Here is a 25,826-nt window from a genome sequence, read left to right as displayed (position 1 = left end):
ATGGAATGTAATGCTTTCTTCTTGGAGCACATTTAATATTTCAATAGCACCCAATAGTTATTGTTGCAATAATGTAGAGTACAAACTTGGCTATGGACATACAATCATTTATTTAGTATTTTTTTTTTTTTGCGTTTGCGTTTGCGTTTGCGTTTGCACTTTCACCCGCATGGCAATGCATTTTGAGTGCAATGACGTCGTGTCTAAAGCTTAGCCATTACTTTATTGCTACTTTAAGCGAGTAAATGTAGAGGACATTGGCTACCAGCTGGAGTTGAATTACCAGCTCCCTGTTACTGCTGTTGGTGATTTTTCATTTTTTTTTTTCCTTTTTCCTAGCTACTCAGTTATGCATTACTCGGCATTAGACAACTCGCGCGTCCGTCCTCAGCACGTGTAATGCTTTCCATTTGGCATTTTTATTGCTCTTATTATGGATTTTCTTTCAATAAAGCCATCCCTTTCGGTTGGCTAAGTATTCACTTGCGGTTTCCCTACGATGACAACGCGGCGCCTCAAGTGCTCTTTCTGAGGCAGCCCTTTGCTCGTACCTCCTTCCTTAGCATGTCCTCGCCTTTTATCGCCTTCAGCTGCTGCTTTATTGCTACACCACTCACCGCTTTGTATAATCGTGAAATATGTGCAATGCCCACATTTGTTTCCTCCCGTTTGCGTTTATTGCTTCCTCATTTTCTACCCTCTTCTTCTCACCCCTTCTGACCATCTTCAGCTCTAGTTACCTCTCAATCGTTCACTACTCACACTTTTATATCGTTTTTATAGTTATCCGCGCTTTATTTACTTTTCCCGGATCGTTAACATTCCACACCACAGTTCTATCTTTCTTTTTTTTTGTCTACTTGCGGCTATTCTTATCCGCGCTGTTTCCAATTGTTTGCGTACTTCTTTTTAGTTTTCTGTTTCTTTGGCCTACCCACATTCTCCACTCTTCCAACAAGCGTCTTCCAGCACTTCGCTTTCCGCATGTCTGACCAAGGTTATGCTGTCTGCTTGTCTGCTTTTAATTTCAGCACTTCGCCAGCCATGCTTTTTCTTTATTTTGCCATAAAAATTTGTTATCGTAACGACATGGCCGGCCATAAACATGTGTAAGTATGAGAAATTTGTGCACATTCCTTCTTACATCAATATAAATTTTTGCAGGTGAGCTCGTAAAAGCATCAGTGATTTTAATGACTTTTCGTTGCAGTCAGATTTTTGAGGCTTCGAAAATGAATTAAGGCGAATTTTACAAATAAAGACGGCGTAGAAAATTTCTTCCTTCTAGCAAACTGGAAGGAAAGGCATGGCAACTAAGAAGAAGATTTTACATAGTAACACTGGATGCAGGCAAAAATTGTCCAGATGCTGTCCGCTTCCAAAGAGGAAACCTTATTTAAAAACCTCCGGCCTGTACTTTTGACTGAAGCTAAAAATTTAACGGAAAGTTCAAGGGGGTAAATCATGGACGAGTTTTGCCTGCTGAAATGAGCCTTCGATTCGATACCACTGAGCGGTCAACATCAGCTGATGAAGCTCTTCAGTCTTGTCACAAACCGGTAGTGCTCCCTAAGGTATGCAGCATACGATTTTTAAACTGCCTTCCCTTTTCCGCCTACTCAGCATTCGCTTGTAATTCTCAGCTTGATTATAAAATACTTTTTAAGGCGCAATCAGCTGTTGTCCAAAAATCCTGGTCATTAAAATCCAAAGAGGAGTAGATGAAAGGGGACACTTATTACTTCTCCAGTGATTATTCCGAACTACGCATTTCGATTAGAAAACTAAATACTGACTGAAAGTTTACTACCAAGCCAACAGAGCACAATTAATTACTCTAGGCTTCTCTCGTATTACTTCACGCTTTCCGACACTCAATTAAGTCACTTCTCCCCAATAACGGCCATACCCGGCCCTTTGGTTATTCTGACTAGAAAAAATTGCCTAAAGAGACCGTATAAAATAGCTTAAAGGCTTGGAAAAAAAAACGTTAGAAGTTTAAATCTGCCTCCAAATTGTTTTTCAGTAGCTATTTCCTTTCCATGAATGGCATATCATTTCCTCTCTAAGCCGAAAGCTTGGCTTCGAATATGATTTAACCCTAAATATTCTTCTAATCTTCTTAAAAATGGAGATCTTTTTAGGAAAACTAAAGTGCACAGTAAATCCATAGTTCGCGTGCTTCACATTAGTACGGCTACCTTTCAATCTTTTTAAATATTCTAACGGAATTTTGGCTTCTTATACTCATACATTTTTCTCCGAAAGGCCTTTCTTTAAGGGAAATGTCTTAATTCCTGAAACTTCTAAAAACTCTTTTAGTTGGCATTTTCAGATATTTTTAAGCAAGAGGCTTTCGCCGGTTGCCTTAGTCCTATAATGACCAAAACATAGCCTGCGGGCAAAGCTTTTATATGGGCGCGCACACAGTAAAAGCACTCCTGGTCGTCGCTGCTTTAGTCTCACTTGTATGTGAAATATGCCGACACTTTCCTAATATACCGTAAGCGCTCTCTTTCTCTGTCTCTCAGAGTTGGCCAATTTATAAGCCGGGAACGCTCGACTTTTTTTGATTTGTTTTTTGATACGCTTAATATTAACAATAAGCTTTTGTTCTGTACACGTCAATATAAAACTTATACAACCTCTATAAAGCTTTAAAAAGCTACTTCCGGGGCCGTTATTTGATCGGTACTACTTATAAGGGTTATGGTCGCCGCGTTGGCCATATGTAGAGCTTATTTGAGCTTTATATACACCTTTTTATGGAGAAAATCACACAAGAGTGTGCCCGAGATAAATACGATTTATATACTATAGACGGCGCAACGTAAAAGCTCTTTCTAGCCGTTACTATTATACACTGACGGGCAGAGGATAAAAGCTCTAACTGATCAACTCTGCGCTAATCTCTTTCGCCCTCACACTCACTTTCTCCTTGTCTTTGTCTCTCTCCATCTTTCGTCCATTTTCCTGTCTCTCTCCAACTCTTTTTTATCAATACTAGATTTCCTACCGACCTCAGTAAATAAAACCATTTTCAAGTTCGCTCGCCCGTTTCAAAATTTTAATCTTTTAAACAAGTAAACGCGTGGCGCAGTAAAAATTCAATTAATAAATTTTCAGTTCGTTGGTATGTACTTACAAAAAAAAAATATAGCAAAACGTAAATTTTGTTGTACCATTAAGTAAATTAATCAAAAGTCAATGGCAAGACCGATCAACAGTGGCGGCATTTAAGAGCCTGAAATTCGCAAACTCAATTTACGGTCACTGGAGGCAGAAAGCTTCCTTATTGTGAGTCAACAACATACACTCACACATAGCTCAAATGAGCGACACAGAATACACGAAAAAAATTAACTTGGGCAAATATATCGAATTTTATGATCTGTAAATAATTTGCTGTGTATGTTGTGCTTATTTTTTGTTTTTCTTTTTTATGGCTGATAAACAGAAATGTTCATGCTACTGCTGTCAATATACAACAAATAGAATGAAAGAGTTGACAGCAACTGTCAGCACGTTGCGTTGCAATTGGCGTTGCTGGCGCACAGGGTCATTAAGACCCAGCAAAATAAATAAATAAAAATTGTGTAAATCAGAAAATGTAAGTGTATATTTTTGCTAGCTTCTCAGTAGAAAACTAACGGTTAATTGCTTGTTTTCCTATCAAGGAAAATAATGTTGTTTTATGCATCAAAAATGAAAGAAATTTGTCGCATCAATTTCCACCTCCTTGTGCCTTGCATTGTCCACTGTTGTTAATTTGAATTTGTTATTTATTTACCTTATTTCTCTTTTCATGCACTTCCTTATTTTTTTCAGCTGCTCGACCCGTTCCATCGGCTAATTAAATTTATGTTAATCGAATTTTTCTGTGCGCATTGTAATGCGAAAATATGAGAATTATTCGCAGTCCATAAATTTTGCAATGGATTTTCGAAGGCTTACTTGCATACAATGCAGTCATTGCAATAAAATTTTTGTATTAAAAGTAAAAGCATAAATTACTTTATTACTGAGCAAAAATAAAAAATGTTAACGATTATTACTTTTACAAAGGCTAAATATTTTTGAACAAAAAAAAACTAATAAAATAAGACTGAGCGTATAAGCATTTATCTTATACCCCTTTTACAGATAAACTATGCTTCAATAAGTTTAAAATAAAGCGAAAAAATTCAATTCAAAACTGACACTAATACAAATGCTATAAATGCACATCACCAAATGTATGCTTTAATATTAACACTAAATTAAATAAACGTGATAAGCAGCAGTTGAGGAATAAGATTTATATATATTAATAGAGCAATTCTGGCAACTCACCACAGTCTTTCGTAAGACGATTGTCAAATCTGGCAAGTATTTTACCAGCTCTAAGCTGTGCGCCTTCAGAAATAAGTTTTTTTTAAATTGAATTAAATTAAAAGAACAATAAAAACAAATAACTAAAAGACAGTTATATTGAAAATTAAAAATTAAATGAAAATAAAGCAAAAGTAAACTAAAATATTTTTAAAAATTAAATTAAATAAAAAAATGTCTTCTTAAAACAATAGAATTCACAGATTAAAGAAAAAGAAACAATTTTATTAAAAAATAATAAGTAGTACTTATAATTAAATAAAAATAAAAATAAATATTTTTATTTTTAAAACAATAAAATCCAAAAGAAAATGAAATTAGCAAAAGGAAAACGTATTAAATTAAAAAATATAAATACAATAAGTTTTTAAAAATAAATGAAATTAAAAAAAAAATTTTTTAACAATAATATCTAAAATTAAAGAAAATTCAACTCAGAAACGGAGAAAAAATATTTAAAAAGGAAAACATAAAACAAGTTCCTTGAAATATTCTTCTTTTTAAACCAATAACATCTAACCATTAAAAGAAAATTAAACAAAGAAAGAAAAAAAATTAATTCAAAAATTAAAAAATACATAAAACCAGTTTCAAAAAATTAAGAGACAATCACATTAAAAAAGAGAAAAATGTAAATTCAAAAAATCCCCTTTCCGAGGACTCGAACTCGGTTCATTCACAAGTCACACATGAGCTTTTCTCACTCGGCAACTGCGACTTTATAAGTGCTTTCACACAAAACAACTTTCCACCTGGAGTGATGAATGAGAGAGCTTTTTCCTAAAACTTGTGTGCTAACTAGAATAACAGAAGTCTTTCGAGCTATCGTGTCATCTGTCTTTCATTTGAGATATGTTATGGTACGATATGTTCAACGCATTTCACCCCAACTCACCACAGCTCTCATCCAACCTCACATCAACTCCTCTCAGTTCACCTTAACACACCTTACCCTAACTCACCTCCTTTCCTGTCAACTCAATATTTCTGGAAACCCTACCATTCCTAACAATTTCCAATAGTTCTAAGACATACATATTTGCTTACTGAGTAGAGGTGGAAAAGCATAAAAAAACGGCAAAAGGAGTAGTAAAAATTTTCAATATATCAAAAAACACAGGGTTCATAGGCCAGAAGTGCCGCTAACGATAAGCTTTCTTTTTTCAACGAGGGATATTGAAGTTAGATACAGAAGAAAAAAGCGGAGAAGGCATTGTAGACGATAGTATAGCGATTTCCTACGCATACAAACAATTAGTTCATACGCCGCATGCGAATTGCAGCCATCTTCAAAGTGGCGAATAGCTTAAGCTGCATACTTTTAGCCCAACTTTTTGCTGATTTTTCAAATGAGCAAATACAGCACAATACAAATAAATGTACATTTTTAATTTCAGAAAGTATTTTTTGCCAATTTCCAACTCATTTAAATATTCAAATTGTCTCAGTTGCTGACATATACCTGCTGCTTTGTCTGTTTAAATACCGCACGCAGACAAAGGTCTACCAACAATTGTCAATCTCCTTGCAACTTTTGGCAGTGTGTAACCAAATTTCTGTGATTTTATTACAACCAAACATTGGACTTATTCCAATAAGCTGAAAACCAATGCGTAGCCATGAACTTTAAAGCGAAACTTCACAGAAATTTGTGATATTTATTGGCGTTGTATTTTGTTTCACAAGAAATTGGATTGCCGTTAGCACCGAAAAATCAAAAAAAAAATGAAAATAACTGCATGCAAATTTCTATTCAGATAAATATCTATCTTCTTCATTTGAATATATGTAGATGTCTTAAAAAGGGAAATATGTCAGCGGAAAAAGCTAAAGGCTACCCTCAATCTTTTACACGTGTGTAACGCTGGCGCTTGTAACCTGCAAAATCATTTTAAAATCCGTGAAATGTTCACGAAAAAGTTGTTAAAATATGCTAATAGAAATGCTGTTCTAAATGTGTTTGCATGTAAGAGATGTGCAAATATGTACTTAAGGGGTGGCATGCAAATGATGGCGGCAGTGAGCTCCAAATTTATACTGAACGAACTAATTAAAATTTCAACGAGAATTCGTAGAAAAATCTAGTTAACTTAAGTTGGCTTACAATTAAATATGAGCTAATTGTTGTTTCGTTAATATTTTTTTGGCTGCAGCCATTTCGAGCCGAATAAAAACAATTATTGGGAAAAGTAAAATCATGTGCTGCCCAGCTACTAAAGCCCCAATTTAAGAAAGTGAAATGAACTTCTTATCAAAAAAAATTTTAAACATTTTTGAGATATTGCAATTCAATGCTATTGGAAATCTTTTTTCTAAAATATTTTTATTTCTTCTGTCTTGCTAAACATTTTATACAATTTTCGGAAAATTTAAAGAAAAATTTTATTTGCGAAACTCGAACGTAGTTTTAATACAAACTATGACATTACATAACAGGGATATAGCAATGCTTAAAATTGACGATAATTTTAGTTTAAATTTTGCCATGAGTGACATTTATTAATTAGTTTTTACTTAGTCTTTTTTTTATGCCCTATGTATTTTTGTAGTTTTTGCTTTGAGTTACTTTCGAGTTTGATTTTTGTTTTTAAAATATGATTTTTCGAATTTTATTTTTTTTCTGCATTAATATAAAATTAAAAAAAAAATCAAATCAGTTCTATAAAGATTGTTTGAATTTGCATTGGAACTACTTTTAGTATCTTAAAAAAATCTGAAGAGAGAATTTTGATATTCGACTAAAAAATACAAAGTTTTTCTGCTTCAAAATGTTTATCGAAACTGCATGGATTTCTTAAAATTGGGATTGAAAACTGATATTGAAAAAATTGCAACATAAGGCAATTTTAGATTTTTAATAAGTATAACCCGTCTACTCAATTTTTAAATAAAAAAAAAAATATTTAAGAGTAAATTTTATTCTTGCTTAGCGCATCGTAGATTTTGTTTTGTAATGAAATTTTAAGATTTTTTTGCAAATAAACGTTAAAAAAAACTTGTGGAATTCATTGTGTAAATGAAAAGTTATTAACCAAACGAATGATGGTGAACTTTCATAAAAAGTTAAATAAAAGTGAATATGCAATTTCGAAAAGAGCGGTAATTTAAAGTATTTACGAAAAAAAACGAATTATTTATACTAGAGTTGCGACTTTTTCAAAATTATTCGATACTTTTCATGGCGTCAGCACGGGATCTGAAATAAAGATGTAGCCTTTTCGCGCTTAATAAATAAGAGGAGCACACACATAGATAACATTGATATGAAAAAATTTATTTATGAAATTATGCGAAATGTTCTTTTTTTGAAATTTCATATAAAATTTTGGTTTTGGTTTGGTTTATTTAAATTTTAATAAAGCTTTAAATTTGTATGGAAGTTTTAAAAAAAAAATTTCAATTTTCATACGCATTTGTTCAAACGAGGTATGGGTTTCTACCTTTTATCAAAACCTATCCTACTTTTATGATTTCTTCTGTTAGTACTGTTATTGTTCATAGCCATCCTAATGTTTAGTTCAACATTTTTTTGTGTAACTGTGTACTGTATTAGAACTGTGGCCATAGCTGCATTAATGCTTCAATTATTTTGTTAATTTTACTTCACTTACCAATCATCAGCGCCATGTAGACGGAGAAATTTGTTTGACTGCCTACAGAAATTATTTTATAAGCCATAATTAACCTCTTGGCAAGTGCTTGGGGTTACGTAAATACTATAATTGCTTCCTTAGTTCAACTTCACGCTATTCATTTTGAAAGCAGGGATGCTAGCCTTATAAGCTGAAAAGATAAGAAAATTAAATCAATGGAAAAAATAGTTAACAGCGATTTTGATGGCATAAAATTCAAAAATCAAGTGATACCAATAACTAATGCCAATAATTCCGTGCAACTAAAAATCAATGTAAGTACTCCCAAAAGTGGTTAAATAAACTAAATACAATTTCATTTCTTAATTTTTTTTCGGGAAATTTTTGGTACCATTTTTGCCCCTCCACACCAGCACACTTAATCGAGAAGATTACAATTTAGACAGCTCTTTTAATTATGACGCTTTGTAAACGCAAACACACACACACAAACAAAATTTCGGCCAAATATTTTCGAAATTGCGGCAAATACGCCCGCCGCTCTGTGTTTTATTGCCCGAACTCCTCTGTAAATATTGTACAAACTACATTCTAAAATTAATTCCAGCACACCAACCTCTTCCCATTCCTGACACTAAGCAATTTTCACTTAATCAATTTCACGGCGTTTCGTTTATGCCGCCGCCAACATCGCAGAGTGCAGCCGCACGCAATCGCAATGAAAACAATTAAAACAAACGCATACGCCCCGTCAACCCGCGGCGGTAAAACACAAAAATGTGCCCCCGGCTAGATCGAAAGAAAACACCAAAAACAATGGCAACAACAACTCGACTAAGTAAATCGAGTAGCTAGCGAAATGGCGAATGAAAATAGAGGCGATTGTTTTGCTTAGTCACATTGAGAAGTGGGTGGCTTCTGCTGCTTCTGCCGAAACTGCGGTCGGCTACCGCGTCTGCCGACAGCCGCCGGCCTTGCTCATCTGCAAGATATCGCGTCTGTTGCTAGCAAATAATCCCATCAACGGCAGCGCTTTATAGACTACAGCTTGCTACAAAACACACATACGCACATGGAAATCTATGCTGCACCGCAAAGTATGCGCCCATTATTCTTTCAATACTGTGCTATTTTTGACCTTTTATAAAACATTTTTGTTTAGATAAATTTTTTGTGCTTCGCTATTTGAATTGTTGCTTTTTGTGTTAATTAAAACAAATCAAGAAATCATTGTGTTTGTTCTTAATGACTTTCTGCTGTTCTTATTTTTTTTTTTTTACCGCTGTTTATCTGGATTTTGCGGATTTCCTTTTATTTGATTTTTTCTTGATAATTATGCTTTTTTTATTGTTCTATTTAGTGCTTCATTCAAGTGCATAGATGATTAATTTTTTTTTTTATTTCGCTGAATACAAAATACTAAAATTGTGATAATGTTTAAAGTAGAATTAAATCCGCTTTTCATTTTCTTAGCTTCTTCATCCATTCTCTTTTTTGTTCTTAAAATTGTTATTTCGTCTATTTAGTTATGTTTCTTCTTCTTCCTGCACTATTTTTCTATTTTTCTCTTCATCTCCTCTTTTTCTTATTTTTCTTCTTACTCTCTTCCCCTAACTCGTCCTCTTCCCGACTTGGTCATTCGTATTTTTTCGTTTTCCAATAAAAACATTTTCGTCAATTTTAGAAGGGGTGGACTAGTGGGTGGTCTAGTACTCTCCTTGCATATACATAGTTGATAGTTTGGTCCTATAAAAAACTAATTAATAATAGAAAATAGTTAAATAAACAATTGGATATTATTATTGGAAGTCTCTTAAAGAGAAACGAAGTTTTCCGATCAAAAAATATTGATTTTCAAGAATTCTATACCATTTCTACGAAAACTTGTTTTTCCCATATAAAATACATGGAAAACTTTGAGCGACCTCTAAATATGGTTTTATTTCAAAATAGAAAAAAAAAACCGGGGTAAATTTTTTTCGATATAGAACAATCCTAGGGGGTGAGAGCACTTTTCCCCACATGCATTTTTGGACCACCCTAATGTACATTCATAGAAACCCATTGAAGCAACAAAATTTCAACAAGCTTTCATTACATTTTCAACAGCATTCTTTTGTTCGCACACCACAAATATTGTCTTGAAACAAGCAATTTTTAAGCAAAAAAAAACTGACTTCAACTTTCATATAAAAATTTAAGATTATTGTTAATTTCCAATGATCCAATGATCGGATTTAAACCAAATTAGTATGGGACCACCTGTGAGGTACCACCTTTTCTTTAAAAAACGAATTATAGAAAACGGTTAACGTGGTCCCAAGTTATGCGGTAACATATGTATATAAAAAAAAAAAATATTCCGATGAATTGATAAACTTCTCCTTTTTGTGAAGTCGGTTAATCAATCTAAATACATAATTAATTGACTATCTATGTATTCCCACTTCATGAATAAATACTACAAACATAAAACAATCAGTCATTCGTCTACAATGACACGGCCGCCTACGAGCGTATCACTTATTTATTCGTACAAAGACCGTAGAGCCTGTTTTCTGAGCTTTAATGACCCTCATTTGCTTACACTAATATTTATCACTGTGTAACTGCTTTCTTTATTTGCCCATTTCTTTGATTGAATTATTCTCTTTTAAGATAATATTCATTGAATTTGGAAATATTTTAGCGCGTATGATTGATTGATTATTTTGTGTATAATTCGAAGGAAATAAAAATAAATAAATTGATTGGCATAAGTGGAATGGAATATGAATGAGAGAAAACAAGTAAGAGCAGCGCTGTCTTCGGCTATGCCGAAGGCTTCATACCTTTCATGAACATCAGAAAATCTTACTTTAACAGATTAGTGCATTTGAAAAAAAATTATATATTCACAGTGTGCATAGATGAAGGAGTTACATTATATATATTCGTCATTATTATATGTTCGTCAAGAACATTTACTGTAGAAAAATATTCGACGTTAATATTTAATTATTATTAAATAACAATATTATGACTTTTAAGTTAAGGCGTGCCAGCTGACTGTGTACGGTGCTACGGTGCATACATAACTACGTGTATATGAGCACGAGTTGGTATTAGGTGTATTCACGATCCGGTGCAAACTGTCTAGCATGGAGCATAGATAGCGTAAATAGCATGATTGGCTAATTTTGTTGTTGCTTCATGTGCTCAAACGCCATAAAAATTAGCCAGCCATGCTATTTATGCTATCTACGCACCATGCCAGACAGCATGCACCGGATTTTTACTTTTTGAGTATATATTTCTTAAGTTTTCATTTAAGTACAATTTCGCAATGGATCTTGTTTTTATGCGACACTGAAGATAATGCATTGCCTAAGAAAAGTTTGCCACCATTTTCGACCAAAAATACGTTTTTGTCGAAAAATGTAACAACTCGTGAGATATACTCGCACATGGCGTATGAGTAACATTTTTCATGTAAAATTTTGATTTATTTCCATACGCAGAGCAAATTTAAAATGAAAATATCTTGAGAAAATGGTAAAATTAAGTTTCCGTGCCTTGGCGATTTTTTATGTCATTTTAACGTCCCTACCGTGTAATATGCGGCAACACCAAACAAATGGAAAAGTTATTAGTATGTTTTGAAAAATTTATGTGATGAAATTTTTAAAACATATTTTTTGCAGCTCACCACCTAATACCAACCCCAATTGCTAATTAGGGTTTTAAAGGGAAACCCATCGCAGGCTTGTGTAATTAGATATCGGAAGTTGCTCAAACATCTATTAATGCATACTTTTGGGCGCACTATTTCCACACCGAACAACTAAGGTGTAAAAATTTGCTCATTATGAGAACAAATTAATTTGCCAGAGTTCGGAGAAAATCTTCTATCCCGCTCCTCTTTTCTATTACATAAAGGTCATGCACCGTGGCATCTAAACTAAAATGATGATACACTGATTGGACACTTATATTAATTGCAAAATCAAAACACACTCAACCACATAAATAAAACAAAATATTTATGTACGTTCAACTTGTTCTATGAACAAAACAGAAAGTAGGTAAAGCAAACATTCCCTAAAGACACCGAAATACCACACACACATTCACAATATCTTAAGGGCTGTGACTACCATTCACTCGTCCTATTAGAGGCTTGGTGGTGCAGATCCTTATCACAGTGAGATCAGTTACGGTTATTTGCTGTAGCACAGTGGCACATTAACACCCCAATTTCGTTCAAACCCAATCACATTTAATTACATTTACTGTCCACAGTGGCAAAAACCAATGGACAGCACGAAAAGCGGGAAGTCAAAGCTGAGAGAAGCGATAAATCAAATTACAAATATGTATGTATGTACATTAGGCATATGGCTTTTTTTCTGAAATTATTATGAGGAATTTTCATATGCATTACCGATAACGCATATATTTACTTTAATACATACCTATGGATATATACACATGGAAAATTCCTAATCAACGGAATAAAAAAAAAAATGAAACCACTTTTTGATCGCAGTCATAATTTGTTTGTCTTGCATACATGAAGACATATCGCTAGTTTAGAGTGAAAAGTTGCTAAGTCCAGTTATTTTTAAAATTTTTCAAACTCATTTTCTTCAAGCACGTGTTTTGCAAAAGTTTTAATGCAACGTATCAAATTTTTTTTTTTTTCTTTAGGAACCATGACATTTTCTGTGGCTAATTTGGACTTAGCAAATTGTCGTATCGCTGAATAAAAGCGGTTAGAAATAAAATATTTAGTCAGATCTTTGAGAAAACGATGAATTTTTGGCATCAAAATCCAATTTTTTATTTTTTTTTAAATAGTGGACTTAGCAACTTTTCACTCTAAGCTAGCGATATTTACATATGTATGTATGTTTTCTTTTGATTTTCAGTACTAAAATTTTTGATCGGTTATTTTTGTTTCGGTTTTCATCATTCCGCGTTTTCTCCTCATACCTTGGTATATTTAATTTTAGAAAAAAAGTCATATGCCTAATGTACACACATACATAAATATATGTATAAGTCCTTGTAGTAGCTGTGAAATGAACTCTAAGGCATTCAAGGCCATTACAGGTTTATCAGAAAAACCAAAAATTTTTACGTGCAAATTTTTAGGTGCGTTAAATTATATTTGTAACACCTACACACGCAGTCCCATTTGTCTATTTGTTAATTTATGTACTTGCTTTACTACTATACGCTGCTATATTTATAAGCGAAATGACAGCTATTCGTGCGAAAAAAATATTAAACAGGTACCTTTGCACTCGCAACACGGCTGGCTGTTCGCTTTTGGTATTTTCTTTCTCTTACTGCCTTTGTCACAGCTTCGCTTTGCGTTGTTAGAAATATTTCCAATTGTTTTTTTTTTTATTCTGTTCTGTTAGCCGGCTTCCTTTGTTCTAAAAGTTTGCATTGATTTTCGATTTAATTTTGGATCATTGGACTGAACTTCATTAATTAATAAAAATTTATATTTTAATCTCGTTAAGTACATTTCTGTGTTCCTCTGTCCGCTTGATTTTCTTTTTCTCAGCTTCCATTTGCCCCCCACCTCCCCCCCCCCCCCCTTCCGCCCGCTCTTTTAAATACCACGAAGCAATTTCTTTAGTTTTTGTTTATTTTTAGCTAATAGTCCGCACGAAAATAACAACAACAATCACGCCATAATTAACCTGTTATGTGTGTCTGCCTGTGCGCCGCGAAAATTTTAACAAAATTTAGTTATTCACCTAGAAGGTGCATAATTTTCATTGTCGACGTCATAAAAATCAAATTTCAGGTAGAATTAATGTTTTTTGTTTTAAGTATAAACAAATTCCTGACAGAGAAATTATTTAGCTAATTATATACAAATATTTTTGTTAAGATAGTCGAATGTGAATAATTAGTGTTTATAGAAGAAGCTCTCACTATTTGGAGGTTATTAATAAAATCCGTTGGCTAAAATTAATTCGGTCATTTTAGGTGAGTGAAAGTTTTTCTTTATATTTTATATACTTTAATAAAGAAGTGCTTTCCGCCTCCGTTGTTCTATCGCAATAACTCGCATGCATTTATTTTTAGGTTTCCACCTCTTGTCCCTGCAGGAAGTGATGTTAGCTTAAATCTAACTTTAATCTGTTTACGCGAACACTAGTGCTAACTATTAACTGGTTATTTGTTTGAAAAAAGCCTAACTACTTTTTTGGGGCGATGGCCGCGCTCTTTCCCTTTCTTCTTTCATTTCGCCCCAAATTGTCTCTGTGCGTTCTCCCTTTTTCACTTCACCCTTTCCTCCCTTTCTCTTTCCCTATTTCCTTTTTTTCTTTATATTTTCTAGCCGTTCTCTCTATGTTTTTTCTCCCCTCTATTTCTCTCCAATTTGTGAATTTTTCCTATCCGGCTGCCCCCCTCTACTGTGTCTTCTTTTTCACTCATCATATCTTTCTGTTTCTTCTGCTTTCTCTTTTTGGTCTTCTCTATTCCTAGTACTAAGGCTAAATGAGCTAATTTTTCTGTCGTTCATTCCTTTTTCAGGGCTTCTAGATTACAGAATAAAACGTAACTAAATAAAGCCTGCGCTAAACCTCTTTGCCCTATCGTTGAACCCATTTACTCAAGAGAGCATAGCTAGCCAACTATGAACCAAATGAGTTAAATGCGAGATCACGAAGCTCTTAGTGGCCAGGGCTGAATAAGAAAAGCTCAAAAATAATTTTTAACTAAATCTTACCGACTTCTGGAGCTATGGCCAAGACAATTAAAAATAACTGGATTGAATATTTTGTATCTTCATCGGACCAGTGATAAATTAGACGAAAGTATATTTGTAGAACATAATTTGTATGGAAAAAAATGCGTGACACCGTCAACAAAAAAATATCAAAAATCAACGGTAATTTGTAGCCACTTAAAACTTGCACGTTACTAAACTATAATGGGCTAAAAAATGCTTACCTAAAATTCTTCGAAAAATTTTTAATAAAAAAAAAATTTTTGAAATTTTTACAATAACTGCACAAAGTTTGAAATTTGGATTTATATTGTTTTTGTAAGATAATGAGCGATACATACTTTTATAAAAATTTAATAAGAATAAAACAAAGAAAAGTCAAAAGTCGTAAATAACGCACTTCTATTATTTTATGGACTAGTGTATGCTTTTTTCATTAGGGTGCATCACTCTCCATACAAAAAATAAAAACGGGACTGTTTTCCGTTCGGAATTATAAAATATAATATATTTTGAGACTTTCGCCAAATTATTTCAGAAAAGTACTAGGATTTACGTGAGCTAGACCGATTAGAAAGTGCCACTAAAAATATGGTTTTTTATAAGCCTAGCTATATAGTTTTAAAAAATAAATTTTTCTAAAAAATCACTTTAGATAGAAGAGTCTACGCTTAACAGGTTTGCATAAAAATATTTAAAAATTGTATCAACAGAATCAAAATAATGGGATTTTTAGAGTTGTTTTCAAATCAGTTAAGCACACGTATTTATTTTGACGAAAGCCTTAAAATATAATAAATTTTACAAACTCGGTGGAAAATCATTTTTTTGGTGAGACACCCTAATGTACATATGTATGTATGACAACAGTTATGTACAAATTTCTGTTCTTCTGTAGAATTACTGCAATATCTGTTTATAAGGACACTAAGGAATTAGACACCATTTCACAAAGGTCTCAACAACCTATGTACACCGTCTAATTAATACACTCTGCGTCAGGTGTCAGCCTAATAGACGATTTTTTACGCTCGCTAGAACTATGACACGTCCCAAAAAGTATTTTAAACAGGTCGATTAGTATGACCCTCAGCAGCAAGATGCTCAGAGCAGTTGGAGGAGATATCAAAATGAGAAATGGCACACGATGTTGATATATGAATCTACATCTACACATTGAAAATATTTTAGGAGGATTTAAACAAAAAAAAAAAACAAATAAGGACGAAAAGTGAGAGGGATAATGACACGAAATATTAAATTACACAAAATTTTTTGCGTCTCTCATTTGTTACGCATCAAACAAACAATGAAATGCTTATCAAACAACTGTTGCTCTGCTACTTCTGTCCAATTGTAAATTTAAATGAACTCCAGACAATCTCAACATGCACCATTGAACCCTTTTCTTTGCTTATTCGAGAGAGCGGAAAACTGTCACTTATCAACGAAGACGGTTAGATAGTCATTAATAAATGTCGATGCTATCATTTGTTGTTTGGCCGGCATGTCAAAGGTCGAATAAGCAAATTCTTTGAAATTTTTCATATGTATATATGTATGTATGTATGTACGTGTACTCGTATGTATGCAAGAATTTGAAATTTAAAATACTGTAATTACCATCTTTTTGTACAGAAATGCCAGCAAATCGTTCAAAAATTGCAGTTCAACTACCGAAAAAGAACGAGTAAAAGCAAGTAGAGAAGTAGCATTTAATATTTCTTTAGCCGCCGGTTAGTGGAACTTAAGTTCACAGTAACATTGAAATCCATTAAATTATAAAATTAAATTAAATTTTATTGGGGGAAAATAATATTTGTTCGCCCAAGGAAAATTCTCGACATAATAAATAATAAAAAGCATTAAAGGAGTAAAAGCAGGGCTTATTGAAAAAATAAGAAGAAAAAGTTTCACTTTGCGCATTGAACGATTCTCGGCAATTAGTAAATTGACAAGCAATTAATAACCACAATAAATTTCTACCGCTTATCTTCGGAATAAAATCATTTGCACACAAATTTCACCTCAACTTGCGCTACTGATGCAAACTTTCTACTTTTGTTTGCATACGCTTAGACGTTGAAGCCGCTTTAATTGGATAGCTTTTAGGCAAACGTTTTTTAAGTATACTTTTAGGATAAAATCTTTTAAGTACAATTTCAGGTTAGACCTTTTTAGGCATACTTTTAGGCTACATATTAACAACTTTGGTATAAAAACGGCATAAAAATAATGTTAAAAGAAAAACACAAAACAACGCGTACAAGAAACATTACTCACAAACAGTGATTTAATTTATAAAAACGGTGCCGTATATGTATGTAGTTGGAAGCTACCGAAATGTGGCAATTAAAATATTAAAAACAGGCTTTATGGAATAATAAATAAACGCGAAGTGCGACAGCAGGAAAAAATAAACAAATTTTCAGGTCGCTGCAAAAAAAATCATTTTTTTGGGCGCAGAAAAGATTTACATATATTTTTCTGAGGTTAATGCTACACAAACACACACTATGAAAACAAGCCACCGGTGTCGTTCAGTTCATTTAACTTCGACATTTTTGAAGTGAAACTTCTTTAGCGGCGGTTGGTTGGTTGGGACTAAATTGGCAAATTCAACGGAAATGGTGCAACGGAAATGGTGCAACGGAAATGGTTCGAGCTGAAACAAGTGCTGCTTGAGTGTATGCACATGGTATGAATTTAACAAAAACTTGCTAATAAAAGGTTAAAGAATAAACCCTATAACAGATTAAGAAGAGGACAAAGGCAAAGGTAAAAATAAAAACAAAAACAAAGATGCGTAAAGATGAAGGCAAAAATGGAGACCAAAGTAAATTTAAACACTTTACTTATATAAGGGCAAAGGTGAAGGGGAAAATGTAGATTAGGAAAATGATAAACATAAAAGTAAAAACAAAGATAAATATAAAGAAAAAGATGAGGATGAGGATACCGCTAAAAGCAAAGATGTAGATAGAGGAAGAAAGATTAAAATAAAGGTAATTCTAGAGAAAATGATATAAATAGAGATACAGAGACTCAATCTGGGAGCTATTTCGGGATTTTAGAGATTTTCGGGTTTCTTGGAAATTATCGATATAATAATCGTCATTTTTATCAGTTTTGCTATCAATATTTTTATCGATTTTGTTATCGAAATTTTTTTTCGATATTGTTATCGATGTTTTCGGAACTAATCGATAACGATTTGTTATCGATTTTGTTATCGATATTTTCATCGTTATTTTTATCGATTTTGTTATCGCTATTTTTATCGATTTTGTTATCGATATTTTGTTATCGATATTTTCATCGTTATTTTTATCGAATTGGTTATCGATATTTTTATCGATATTTTAATGAATATTTTTATCGATTTTGCTATCGATATTTCTATAGAAATTTTTTTACCGATGTATCGATGCATCGATGTTTTTTGAAAACTGACATCTCTAGTACATTGGACCGTAATTCCAGTTTTTCAATTGTACAAAAAAGAGAAGTGACTTTGACCTACAAATTGAAATGGCTCCAAAAAATGTCGTTAGAAACATAATTAGCTCAGTTGCAGTAATTTATTTCAAATTTTATACAATTTTGCTAATGACATATCGTAAGAAAATATCATCTATAACATTATCTGAAAAATCCTATGCATAGAGACACAAATTTTGATACGATACGATATCATATCGATACTTTTGGCATTCGATTCCGATATTTTTTACACGATAGTTTCAAAACCATACGATATTTGGGACATCCGAACCTTTTTATTCCGGTATTAATGGGTACCCGATATTTTTACAGCTATACTTTAAATGAGTATCGATACTTTCGGTTCGATATCGTGTCCCTACCTATGCAAATTGATGCATCCATGCAAAAATGTCGATGTACATTTCGATGCATCAAATCAAAGAAAAACATCGATGCATTTTTGCCACTGACATCCCTAACATAAAAGTGTCGCATCAAAAACTATAAATATTACGCTGATATACATAAAAGCAAATAGAAAAATTTGTTAATAAATTGACGTCGGCTACGCAGGCTCCACTCCCCACTAAGGGTTCGCTTCCATACAACAGCATCTCTTTACAAATATGTGATTATATTCTCAGCCCGCAAGCCATTACTTTTCTTTATATTGCTCACATTCCCTTGCATTTCGCTTGCGCTGGTATCGACTCGCATTTTTTCCGCGTTTTTCCCTTTCAAAATTATCTACCCATTTGCGGCAATTCGACGCCCGACAATTGCGACAATCACAAGCTATTAATTTGACAATTTTACGCATGTGAATGCAAGTGGCTTAGAGAAAAGGAACAACAAAAATTGGCGCTCTGTGCGGAAAGAAAACGCAAAAATGCATACAACTGCCAGTCGTACTTTTTTTCGTTCTAAAAATAGTGACAAATGCTGGGCCACTAGTTGAGAATACAAAACCCTTGTCGTAAGTTAGTTGACAGATTAAAGGATTTGGTGTGCTACTTTAGAAAAAGGGGTGCGCTATTAATTGCAGTATTTACGCATGTCACTTGTGTTCCAAGCAATACGACCGCAGCAACAAAAGCGGAGAATGTGCTAGTGCAGCACCCGTAAAACTTAGGACGGTGAGACCACAGCTGGTTTGACTTTTGCATAAAACTAGGCTCAACGAGAAATTACACTGATGACGCGAAATGCCGAAACCGATTTTGTATCCAGTTCAAATTTAAGAAGAGATGACGGGCATTCGTACCAAATGAGATTATATGTATGGCCGATTCCGAACAGAAACTCCCTGGGAGTTTTCTCTCGTTTCCCTTTCCTCCTATCACAAATAAAAGTTTACTGAGGATTTTTTATTTTAAATGACGAAGTTGAGCTGTCAAAAAAAGTGTCAAACAGCTCTTTCGAAGTTCGAATTTCCTCCTCCCAAATTTTCGGGGAAAATGCTACTCCCTGAGAGTTAATTATTGGAGGATTTCTTTCGCTGGAGAAACAAATTACCGGAGAGCAAACTCCGCGGAAGTATTCAGAAGTGCGCTGTATGTGTTTGTTCATGTTCGATGCTGCAAAAAAGTCTTCATACATTTGACCAATGGAGAAGGTTGAGCGCTTCCTACCAGGGAAGCAACACTCTCAGTTTACTGCCCATTGACCTAATTGCGGAAAATCGTGCCTCTCAATCCGCAGTTAGATTGACGGCCATGGGGAATTGAATTACAGAACCTCCAGGCACCTTACTTTAATTGGGAACGAAGGTTTCGCATAACAATTGAGGAAGAGGGATGACGCAAGGGAATGAAACGTTGCCGTATAGCCCTCAACATTCTTCGCAGAGTGCTCTAAAATCGTAGCGGGAGTGGGTGCTGGAATATACTGCTGGGAGCTGAACGTCATGTTGGCAGTAAGGATACCTGACTAGCGCAACATATTTCAAGCAGCGGTTTTCGTTATGAGGATAGCAACAGAACAAGACTCCGCGGAATAGTGAATCAACTCAGTCAAGGAAGTTACCAACATATATACTTTTTTATCAAATAATGTCCTTCGCAGCTGGGAAGCCACTGACAGGCTAACCGCAAACATAAAACTGCAAGTATATTGGTTGCTCGGCCACAAAGGAATAGAGGGTAAAGAAATGGCAGATGTCTGCCAGAAATGTCGGATAGTCGGGCAGCATTAAAGGCTTTGAACTCATCCAGGGTTGTGGGCAGTTGTAAAACTCTCTTGAACCACCTAGAAGTCCAAAATAGAGTAACGCTGCGGTTGGTCACTGGACATGAATGGTTTGAAGGTAAAGAAAGGACTGACTGTCTCGCAAAGCTTACACTGGTATATACGTACGAAAAAATGCTTAATATAATAAAATATAATATAATTAAATAGCTTATTTTGATTCTTCTGTGTCACAAATGCTCGCATAAATGTGTACGTATATGTCGTGTAAAGATATGCCTAACGCTTTTCTTCCACTTATGTACATCCACTTATATTTTTCTGTCTTTCAATAACCCAAAAACGAGGACACTTAAAAATAAAAGTCCCTGCCAAAGCGTCTTTGCAGAAGGGAAATTTAAGCAGTTGATAAATAACCCACAACAGAAAACACCAAAAGATAATACAGAGAGAATTGGCACGGTGAGAAACACTCTTTGCTTGAGAGATTTGTATTTGTGTCAGTGAGAAACACAATAAAAAATTTTCGATCTCTGCTTTTATCACATAACAAAGTTCTACCAAAGAAAAAAAGTAAACTTTTTTTTCGAAAGTAACGCAAAATTCTTAATTTGATAATTTCCAGCATTTGCAAGTTTATTTTTTGAATATCTCAAAAACGATTATGGTTACGAAAATGGTTATAGTCTCGTTTCGATGGTGAAATTCGAAAAATAAAACACTTAACAGAATTTTTAAATTAAAAACAACGTGAAAATAAAAACTTATAAACATTTTAGACTCAATTTTTTTATACAACACCTCCAGCTGATCTTGAAAGATCCTGAAATATTACAGAAGGGAGTTTCTTTTTAAGGGTACACATTTTTTAACTATGAAAAAGAAGTATATTCTTTTTAATTGAGAGTTTGCAATAAAATTTTTCAAAGTTCAAACATTTACATCTTTAAAAAAAAAAAACATCTTGAAAATTTCACACAACTTTAAAATCAGTTAGAGTTTTATGGCCTTATTCATAAAAAATAAAGGAGCTTTATAAAAGGTTTATAAATTGAAAAATGTATGGAAACGTCAATTTATAAAGCTCTTTAAACCTACTTTATTTTTTATGAATAAGGCCATTAGAGTATAAAAAACATTTTAGCCAAAAATTTATATAAGTTTTTGCTTTTACGGGTTTTTAAACTTCCAAGTTTTGTATTTTTTGTGTTTATTTTTCTTTTATTACATTTCTTTATTTAACCCCAAATATAACCTTATAACGAAAACACAACCATAATAAATTGGCCACATCCAATAAATTGTAAATATTTAAATTTTCGAAAAAAAATTTATATTTTTTTGCCTTTGGAAGAACTTCGTTATATGATACAAGTAATTTTTAAGCAAAAAAAACAAAACCGGTTTCAATTTTCATAAAAAAATTTAAGATTTTCTTTTAATTTCTTCATGATCCAATGATGGGATTTAAACCAAATTAGTTTGGGACCACCTGTGGGGTAACATCTCTCCTTTAAAAAAAGAATTATATAAATTGGTTAACGTGGTCCAAAGTTATGCGGTATAATACATAAAAAAAAAAAACAAAAAAAAATATTCCGACGAATTGATAACCTTCTCCTTTTTGTTAAGTCGGTTAAAAATAGAAAGGTTAAATTTTATTTTTAAATTTTTGTGTGCCCCTTTTGACTCTCTCAAATTAACTTCTTTTATTTCTGTGTTCATATGGAAAAGTAGCTTATGTCGAAAGGCTGGCTTTAGTATAAATCGACATTCGCAGCATACGATTGCGAATGACTCACTGGCGCTAAGCCGTTAAACAACTTTTGGCATATAAACGTGGAAGAAATAGTTCCCATACTAGCAAGTCAATATTCTTATTAAGTCTCATCAAAAAATTCCTTACCGTTTAAAGTAATTGCCGCATTATACTAAAGCCAGCCTTTCGACATAAGCTACTTTTCCATACGAACACAGATTTATTCATTCATTTATTTTTTCAAAATAAGCTCACGCTTTAGATACAATTTCCTTGTTAGGCTCTGAGGAGAACTTTCTAACTGATTAACTAGTACATGCGAAATTGATTTAAAATATAAATAAGTATGCAAATATCTGGCTCAAAACCGGTGAGACGAAGTTGACAAATACTTGTTAATGTATTCACAAAGAAAATATATAAACGCTTATTTACAGACGACTTTGTGTTGCTGAATTCCTCAAGCATATGGATTTTCATGTATACGCCACCGTATTATATAAGGCGTAGAAACCATGGAAAATGCTAATGCGCCGCAATGTATGCTAAGCACACGTATGTATGTAAATATATATTTACTTAAATCACACAAGCAAAAACCGCAATGCAAATAGATTTGATTTTTGTATTGTACGTACGTGTATTTGTGTGTGTTTGCCTAAAATAAAATTATCGAAGCAAATTAAGTAGCGGTTTCGAGCTAGCGCAAACGAGTAACTGTATCGAAGTTGATAATATGACAAATGACAAAATAAAACTTTTTCAGAAAAAAGAAATTTTTTCGCACGCAACAATGATAAATGATACAAAGTGTGCTGTACTTTTCTGTCCTCTCCAAAATGATAAATGATTTTTATGATGGTTTATTTTGTGTAAAATTTCTTTCGAATTCACTGACTGTTTAATGGATAATTCAAAAGCCTAGAAAAGGCTCATTTTATTTTGCTTGAAGAGCTTTCAGCATTAATGCTCCATGTAAACACCTGTTGGATGAAAATTCTTGCATTGCAACATAGCGCTTTCATAGTGAAAAGTCGATAAACGACCAAGAAATTGTGGCTTTTGGAATATACGTTTGGCAAATTAATCCTGCCCTATTGCCTGGAAAACTTTTCTTATAGCGAAAGCTTTTCTTCCTACTTGCTTGTCCGCTAAAATTCAACTTTATTTTAAACAATTTTCTTAAAAAAAATAAAAAACATGGTAAAAGCTCATGCAAAAGCTCTTTATCGTGTGAATACCTCACTTTTCCTATTCACCAAACTAATTCGTACCTACTGGGGAAAGCTTTTCACTGAATCATATGAAAGCCCCTTACCGTGTGAAAGCTTCCCTTCTCAATCCCAAAACAACTTTGTGGATGTCAAAATATATTTAAAAAAAATTTAAACTAAATATTTTTTTGGTATTAAGAGCCCTTCCATGCGCTGCTAGTGACTTTTCAATTAAAATATATATACTTTAGGGTGGGCCGAAATAAGTACAATCGGAATTTTAATGCTCTCACTCCTCAGGATTGTTGTACATATATTTTGGAATCAAAAAATATTTATAGGTCGCTCAAAGCGCTCAAAGTTGCCCATGTATTTTATATAGGAAAAATCAATATTTCATAGAAATGGTATAGAATTATTGAAAATCAATATTCTTTATTAGAAAAGCTCTGACTCTCCTCCGGAAACTTCCAATAAGAATATCTAATTGTTTATTTAATTAATTTGTGGCATTTTCTGTGGGTTTTGGCAGACCTATAAAATATAGTTAAATAATTAATTGAAAGAAAAATATTGATTTTCAAGAATTCCATGCCATTTCTACGAAAAGTTGTTTTCTTCCCATATAACACACATATTTTTTCGGTATAGAACAATCCTAGGGGGTAAGAGCATAAAAATTGCGACTTTACTTTTTCACATGCATTTTTGGACCACCCTTATATACAAACATATACAATAAGTATTCATCTAAACGCGTAAATGCCTTGTAACCGCGTAAACACCCATACTAAAGATAAGTAATTCTTTCTATTTTTCCGCAAATTGAAACTGAAATATGTGATAACGTGGCTTCCTTGTACAAAGTGGGAGGTTTTCTAGTTAAGGCGAAAGCCACTTCAAGCTCTTAAAGTTGAATATCGAATTTATTAAAATTTTTCAAGTGAAAGCTCATCTCGTCGCGCTGTTGGAAAAAAAAACTTTAATCTAGGAAATTATTCTTAAAGAAAAGCGAACCCTCGTTTGAAACCATATATTCGAGAGGTGAAAGCTTCCAAGAAACTCCAGGCATGTGGAAGCGGCGGCCACAAGCGTCAGAGGGTCTGAGACGAACACTTTTTAAGAAGGTTTCGGAATGAGAGAGATAGAAATGAATCAGCCATGGAGTCTATGAAAGCTAGGTATTTCAAAAATAAAAATAAATATTTGAGCAGGAAGCTTTAAAGGCTTCCTTCGGAATTTTCGCTCGATTTATTTGTATAAATGAGAGTGAAAACGCCTCAACGTCCAAACAACCAACGAAAATATTCTATTTATAAAAAATTGCTCATCAATCGTTGTTGGCCTTATACATCTGAATTTCCTTGCGACTTTTTTATTGTCGCAAAATAAAAAATCCGAGAATAGCCAAACCGCAATATTTATTCAACCAAGCAATGTGCATACATATGTACATATCATATTCCAGCTACCGCTCCGGTAATTCAGCGGAAATCTATGGCTGTCACGATGACATCAAATAAAGTCCAGGGCAGTGGTTTAGAAAACAAAAAAAAAAACAAGTAAATTAACAACGCAAAAGTAAACAAAAAAGTTAAACTTTCGCAGAACTTTTTTTGTTGCTTTTGGGTACGCTCTTACGTATGTAGATATGTATGTGTATATCCGAAATTAAAACATTTTGTATGCAAAGATTGTTTGAACCTGACTGCGTACATTTTTCGACAATAATGTTTAATATTTTTTTTTACTTAACTGGGAGACATTTTAAATTCCCCAACCCCTCGTCGGTCCTCCGACCATAAAAATGTTTACAGTTATGTTTTCTATATCGAGTGTGCGTGCGCGCTCAGCTGTAAGTATTTTATTTTCACATTTTTGTGCGCTGTGATTGTTATCAGCGCAACCACATGCCACAATGCTGCCAAGTAGAATGCCACGAACGTCACTTAATTTGGGATTTGTTGTATTTTATTTGTTATTGTAAATGGAATTATTTACCTATTATTTGCCTTGAAAGCGCAGCGTAGTATCCACTTTTGACGTCGAAAATTCCAACGAAGCGGCAGGCGGTATCTGTAAATGCTTTTAAACACTTAGCTAATCATTTGCCTTTGAGCTGTTTTCTGATTAGTTTTTAATTTCGAAATATTTTCACTTTTTTCTAATTGGTTTTATGGGCTTCTGGTAGTGTTTTGGAGGTTCCTTTTAGTTCAAAGAATTTCGTTTAGCTTGAATTTAGATTTAGCATTTTTTTTCTTTTTTTTTCTTATTTTAACTTTAATTTGCTCAACTTATTTTTATTTTTTTTTATTTTAAATTTTCTATTTTAATTGAATTTATTTCAACCACATTAAAACCAAATTTGTTTAATTGTTTTTTAATTTATTTTGCTCTTGAAATTGAATTCTCAAAAAAAGTTTTTGGTTGTCATCTTTTCAAAACTTGCAGATACACATTTTGTTTTTTTTTTTTACTTT

At 33.3% G+C, this 25,826-nt stretch overlaps 1 protein-coding gene across 1 annotated transcript in view; it reads right to left on the bottom strand.

Moving 5' to 3' along the window:
* LOC118748511 (relaxin receptor 2) overlaps positions 1 to 25,597 on the bottom strand; it is a gene marked incomplete at its 3' end in the record, with an annotated part of 96,925 nt that extends 71,328 nt beyond the window's left edge. Inside the window, 2 exon segments of the mRNA XM_036483010.1 lie at positions 7,983 to 8,154; positions 25,348 to 25,597. Coding sequence (XP_036338903.1) covers positions 7,983 to 8,049 — 67 coding nt within the window.
* Positions 25,598 to 25,826: the final 229 nt, after the last annotated feature.

Source organism: Rhagoletis pomonella, unplaced genomic scaffold (genome assembly GCF_013731165.1).
Source record: "Rhagoletis pomonella isolate Grant_MI unplaced genomic scaffold, Rhpom_1.0 Rhpom_scaffold_00013, whole genome shotgun sequence".
In the NCBI taxonomy this organism is placed as follows: domain Eukaryota; kingdom Metazoa; phylum Arthropoda; class Insecta; order Diptera; family Tephritidae; genus Rhagoletis; species Rhagoletis pomonella.
The sequence above is the reverse complement of the archived record's forward strand: the minus strand, read 5'-3'. Positions and strand labels throughout refer to the sequence as shown.